This window comes from Sinocyclocheilus rhinocerous, unplaced genomic scaffold, assembly GCF_001515625.1.
Source record: "Sinocyclocheilus rhinocerous isolate Xijiao unplaced genomic scaffold, SAMN03320098_v1.1 scaffold725, whole genome shotgun sequence".
NCBI lineage: Eukaryota > Metazoa > Chordata > Actinopteri > Cypriniformes > Cyprinidae > Sinocyclocheilus > Sinocyclocheilus rhinocerous.
Window position 1 is genome coordinate 61,966 of NW_015659002.1, and position 5,228 is coordinate 67,193.

The 5,228-nt window shown below is 36.4% G+C and overlaps 1 protein-coding gene across 1 annotated transcript in view; it reads right to left on the reverse strand.

Annotated features, from left to right (window-relative positions):
- LOC107723134 (phosphorylase b kinase regulatory subunit beta-like) overlaps window positions 1–5,228 on the reverse strand; it is a 68,667-nt gene that overhangs the window by 36,340 nt on the left and 27,099 nt on the right. The window contains exons 10-11 of the mRNA XM_016531661.1: window positions 4,463–4,558; window positions 3,205–3,402 (exon numbers count right to left, since the gene is read on the reverse strand). Coding sequence (XP_016387147.1) covers window positions 3,205–3,402; window positions 4,463–4,558 — 294 coding nt within the window. The remainder of the gene's footprint in view (window positions 1–3,204; window positions 3,403–4,462; window positions 4,559–5,228) is intronic.

Genomic DNA, 5,228 nt, shown 5'->3' on the forward strand with positions numbered 1-5,228 from the left:
AAGAAAAAAAAAAAAAAAAAAAAAACCCCGACATGTTCAAACGATTAGTAAATTTTGAGAGCCACACAACCTGTACTTTGACTGACTTACAGCAATATGTTACCTGCAGCAAAATACACATACAGTACATAAAATGGAAGCCCTTCAAATCATTAAGAGGAAATGCCAGACAACCTCTGTTTTCCAGTTAAGACAGTTCAGGAAAACAGAAAACAATTATGTTAAAGTAAAGTACAGCAGTCAAGCAGAAACTCCATTAAAAAGCCATAGTGCTCCGTCTCTCTTTCCCTAGAGCTGGGCCATGAATCACTTGAGTTTGAAATTAAAATCAACTCAGATGTAGAGATGGTTTGTGAGTGTGAAAAAGCAATGATTAATTCAAATTATGTGACTGCTGCTTGTTTTATCACATTCACTTGAAAGCATAAGTCTACATTTAAGTGCCTTCAGATGCTCTGGAAAAAACAGAGAGATGATTTCTTCTCAAACAGGATTTGAAATTAGGGCTACATGTGCGGGCAGATTGAGTTTACCAATGGAGTAATCCATCAGAAACATTTGTATCAATATCTAACCAAATACATAGAGATTAACACAAACAATTTTGTGTGAGCCTGTTTATGCTCATGGTGCATTCTGATCTGCTGTTTTATTGCACGCAATCATACCGCATTTAGCAACCCACTTTCCAAGCTGCAGTTAAAACTTATCAAGCTTATAAGCTCATGCATTCACAATACTCTCGCTATTCATGACATGAAACGTTCGTAATACAATTCCCCGATCCTCTTTTCATCGCTGCCAATTATATGACAACCTCAATTCAAATGATCTGTCTTCAGGAAAAGAAATCTTGTGAGCTGCTTAAGAGGTACAAAATCTAAAGCACACTTTGATGGCTGACGGAACAAAATGTCTTTCAACCTTTCCCAAATGTAATTAAGACTTCTCTATCTCCGCTAGCAATCTCGGAAGACAATCGCTGTGGCATTAGGAGATAAGAGCGAGAGATTAGGATGTAATGAAATAAAGGCTGTTAATTGGACTGGTCTCGCATCATTGGCATATCGCGCACAAACTGTTTCAGGACAGAAATAGGGGTACTTGTATAGCCAAATTCTAAAACTGAGAGGAAATAACCAAATTAATCTACTCTCTAACTAACAGCGAAAAATAATTTGATCCAAAGGACCATTTTTCAAGACTATAAGTGGTTTCTTAACACTGGTTGCGCCAACAGGCTTATATCAAACCCTGAAAGACTAAATATAAAATCCACTTTTTGTTCTTTTTTCTCCTCAATATCAGTTTCTATAACCACCCAGAGAAAAAGAGAGAGAGAGACAGAGAAGTGTAGTCAGAGAAGAGAGTGAGATGGAGGGGGGCTCTACGAGGCAGACATATTAAATAAATGTCTCCTGGGCAGATAGAGCAGACATTGAGGCCTACTCTCAGTAAACAGAAGGAGTCTCATGAGTCTTTGGCTTCACTTACCACAATTACTTAGTGAGACTATATCATTCACCAGAGGACATTAAGTCACTATGAGACATTCAGGCTTGAAATCCTTTGCCATCAAAACTTAGTTACGGGTTCAACAGAATGGAAACTCCAACCACGCAGAAGAGTTTGTATTTGTCTGAGCATGACAGGCTGATAACACAAAGATATCAAGAACATAATTCATAATACAATAATTTCCTTTATCCTAAAAAAAACAAAAAAAAAAAACATAAAATGACATTACGTGGACTGCTTTCCGCCTATAAGAAAAAGACTTTCACACTAACAAAAATACTGTTCCATTAACATGGTACCAATCCAGTTAAAAATTTTTAAAAAAGCCTATATCAGGCTGGTCTCTTGGCTGGTTTTAGAGAGGTTTTGAGCACTTCTCAGCTGGCCAGGCTGGGAGATCATCAGCTAAGACCAGCAAACCTGAGACCACTTTCACTACTATTCTATTTAAAAGAACAAAACCATTCAAAGGTTTGAGGTCTGTACGTTTTTTAATGTTGTAAAAAGTCTCTTCCCTCTAAGGATATAATTTTATCAAAAATAAAGTACAAATAATAATATTGTGAAATATTATCACAATTTAAATAACTGTTGTTTATCTGAAAATATTTTAAAATGTAATTATTCCTGTGACGGTAAAGCTGAATTTTCAGCAGCCATAACTCCAGTCTTCGGTGTAACATGATCCTTCACAAATCATTCTAATATGCTGATTTGGTGCTAAAGAAATTTTAAATTTAATTTGAATTTAATTTATGCATTTAGCAGACGCTTTTATCCAAAGCGACTCTCAGTGCATTCAGGCTATATATTTTTTACCAGTATGTTTTGTATGTCATCTTGTATCATTATGTTCAGTATGTCATTTCCTATTATTATCAATGCTGAAAACAGCTGCTTAATATTTTTGCGAAAACGGTGATACATTTTCATCAAAGGATTTTTTTTAATGAATATAAAGTAAAAACAAACAGCATTTATCTAAAATAAAAAAAAATTGTAACAACATGTAAATGTTTAACACACCCTTGCTGAATATTAGTATTATAAGTATTAATATTTAGTATTATATGTATTAACTTTTAATAAAAAAATAAAAAAATACTGACCCCAAACTATTGAACGATAGTGTGCACAAAGGATTAGCTTGGTACGGTCTAAAACGCATGAGAGTAACATGGCATTTTCTTGATAGGGGTGGATGAAGCAATCAGGCAGATGTATTGATAGAGCATTGGCCCTACTAAGAGCCCTTTTCTTCTTTTACTTCTCATTTCCCTCTACTTGCGGGTTTGTTTAAAGGTTGGGAGGTCATCTCCGACAGCTGATGTGATGATTTGCTGCTGGTTAAATCTCCCCCTTTCAGATTTCAGAGTCAGACGCAGCATGTTCCCAGGCTAATTCTGGAGTTAATATCCTCACAGTTCAAACCAATCAAATGGGATTTACCCACAGCCCTCGCATTCTCATGAGAGAGATATAAATAGGCAAATCTGCACCAGATTAAAAGATGCATATAAAAATGCCTGAATGTCATTTATTAGACCTGTCGCTAACCTTTATAGCAAAATCTCTTGTTTCTGAAATGAAAGGGCTAAAACTGAATATGGGGGAAAGGTTCTTTTCATTTTCACTGAATTTCTTTTTTTCTTTTTTCATTTCAGTTAATATGCTAACCACACTCACCTTCATCTCGGCAGGTTTGTAGTGCCTGCGGTTCTTGTCCTCATTGGCTGTTCTATAGCCGTCCCGTAAGAAGCGCTTGAAGCCATACTTGCCCTTCAGCTTACGAACTATCTTGTCCAGAGTCTGTGAATATAGAGCATCATCATCCACGGCGAAGGCTGGGTAGCTGATGCAGGGCAGGAGGGCCGAATCTGTGTTCTACACGACAAGAGCACTAGCATAAGACATTCAGTGACTAACACATTAGTCAGACTCATGAAGAGGCTCTAATACATGCAATTCATAAGCCTTCAGGTCACGGAATCAAACAACCTCCCTCAACTTACAAAGGAAGAACATTTTTGCATAATGCACTGCCTTAATTTGGCTTAATTGTGCTAATCCACCTATTCTTTGGCAGGGATCACTTTGTTCTCCATTAAAATCAGCACAAAGAAGAATGGGAATTATGCACTGTTAATGGACATTGTGAAGGACGGAAAGGACCCTCTGCAAGTTGACAAATCCAGGGCATCAGATGTCATACATTTCTCTACAGATGCTATATAGATGCTATCACAAGAAATTGAATTTTTCACAAAATAAAGAGTTTGATATGCTTTGAAAACATAGTTTCAATAATGTCTTTCATACTGAAACTAGTACATATACTAAGTTAGTCAGAAAAAGTAAATGCATTAACATACACCTCACTCCATCAAAACACCCTCTCGGCTTTAGAAGATCAGCACGCTCCTCGCATCAAACCCCCCCTCCCATCACAATCATATCCAACTTCCTCAATGTCTGATCAATACCGTAGAATATTCCAGCTAGGCTTTTTTAAATCCACTAAATTGTTAGTTTGCTAACTGGAGGCTAATTGAAAATAAGCATTTTTCAGCTTCAAACATAAAACAAAACAAAACACAGTTTTAGGTAAAGAATAAACGGTAAAGTGAATTTCTATAATTTATGATTAAGTACCCATAAAAAGAGACGTCTTAGTCAAAGGAATGGCTAAGGACTGTTACTCATTTCATATGCAAGGGGGGGGCATATACATTGACATCTTACAGGCAACAGTAGTACAATTCAAAGGTGGACAATGGTTTTGAAAAACTAAATTATGAATATTTTTCATGCAAGAAGTCTAGACCAATATTAATGTATAAGTGGACCTCGGGGAAGAAAAATAAAATGCTTAAAAAAAGTATGATCTGACCCTTTTAATAATGGATCAGCAGTTTGTATATGCATAGCAGGCAAAAGAACTCACATGGGAACGAGACTCCCTCGGCAGCAGAGAGCACAGAGTCTGTCTGTTCCTGTTATGAGCATCCAGATCCACAAAAATGACTGACCAGGAGCATCCCTGCAAGGCAGAGATAAACAAACATCACAAATCAAACATTATAATGGCCATCTTGTCACCTCCTCTTGACGGGTGGAATTCACCAGTGTCTGTTACAGGTGATATATAAATGTAGGCACACTAATATAAGATTTGCTTAAAAGCTCCATATTAGAAATGTAAAGGCTAGTCCTGCACAGGGTCTCCTAAAATCAAACCAGCCCTCCTTTCCACAAAATCATCATGCTGCTCAGATGCAGCATTTACTAAAAAAATAAATAAAATAAAAAAATTCAGTCAGATTTCAGTGATTACTTTGGGCTTGTGGTGTGTCACACAGCAACAGTTCCACATCATTTCCTGAAAAACCTTGAAACCACCAACCTCACCATCCCCAAATGAAATTCACAATCTAAACTCAGCTTGGAGGCACACTGTACACCGGCCTAGACAGCGACTGCCACACACGTTTAATAATAAAAACACACACAAACACACATTTGTAGACTATACACACACCTATCTATACTCTTTAATAATGCATCAGCAATTTGTATATTCACAGTAGTAAATAAATACACCCACAAAATAACTCGCATAGTGAACATCATTATATAAAATAATGTAAATAACTTTATAGATTGCTTGATGCTTTTTATTATATATTGTTTGTTTGTTTTTTGTTTTTATA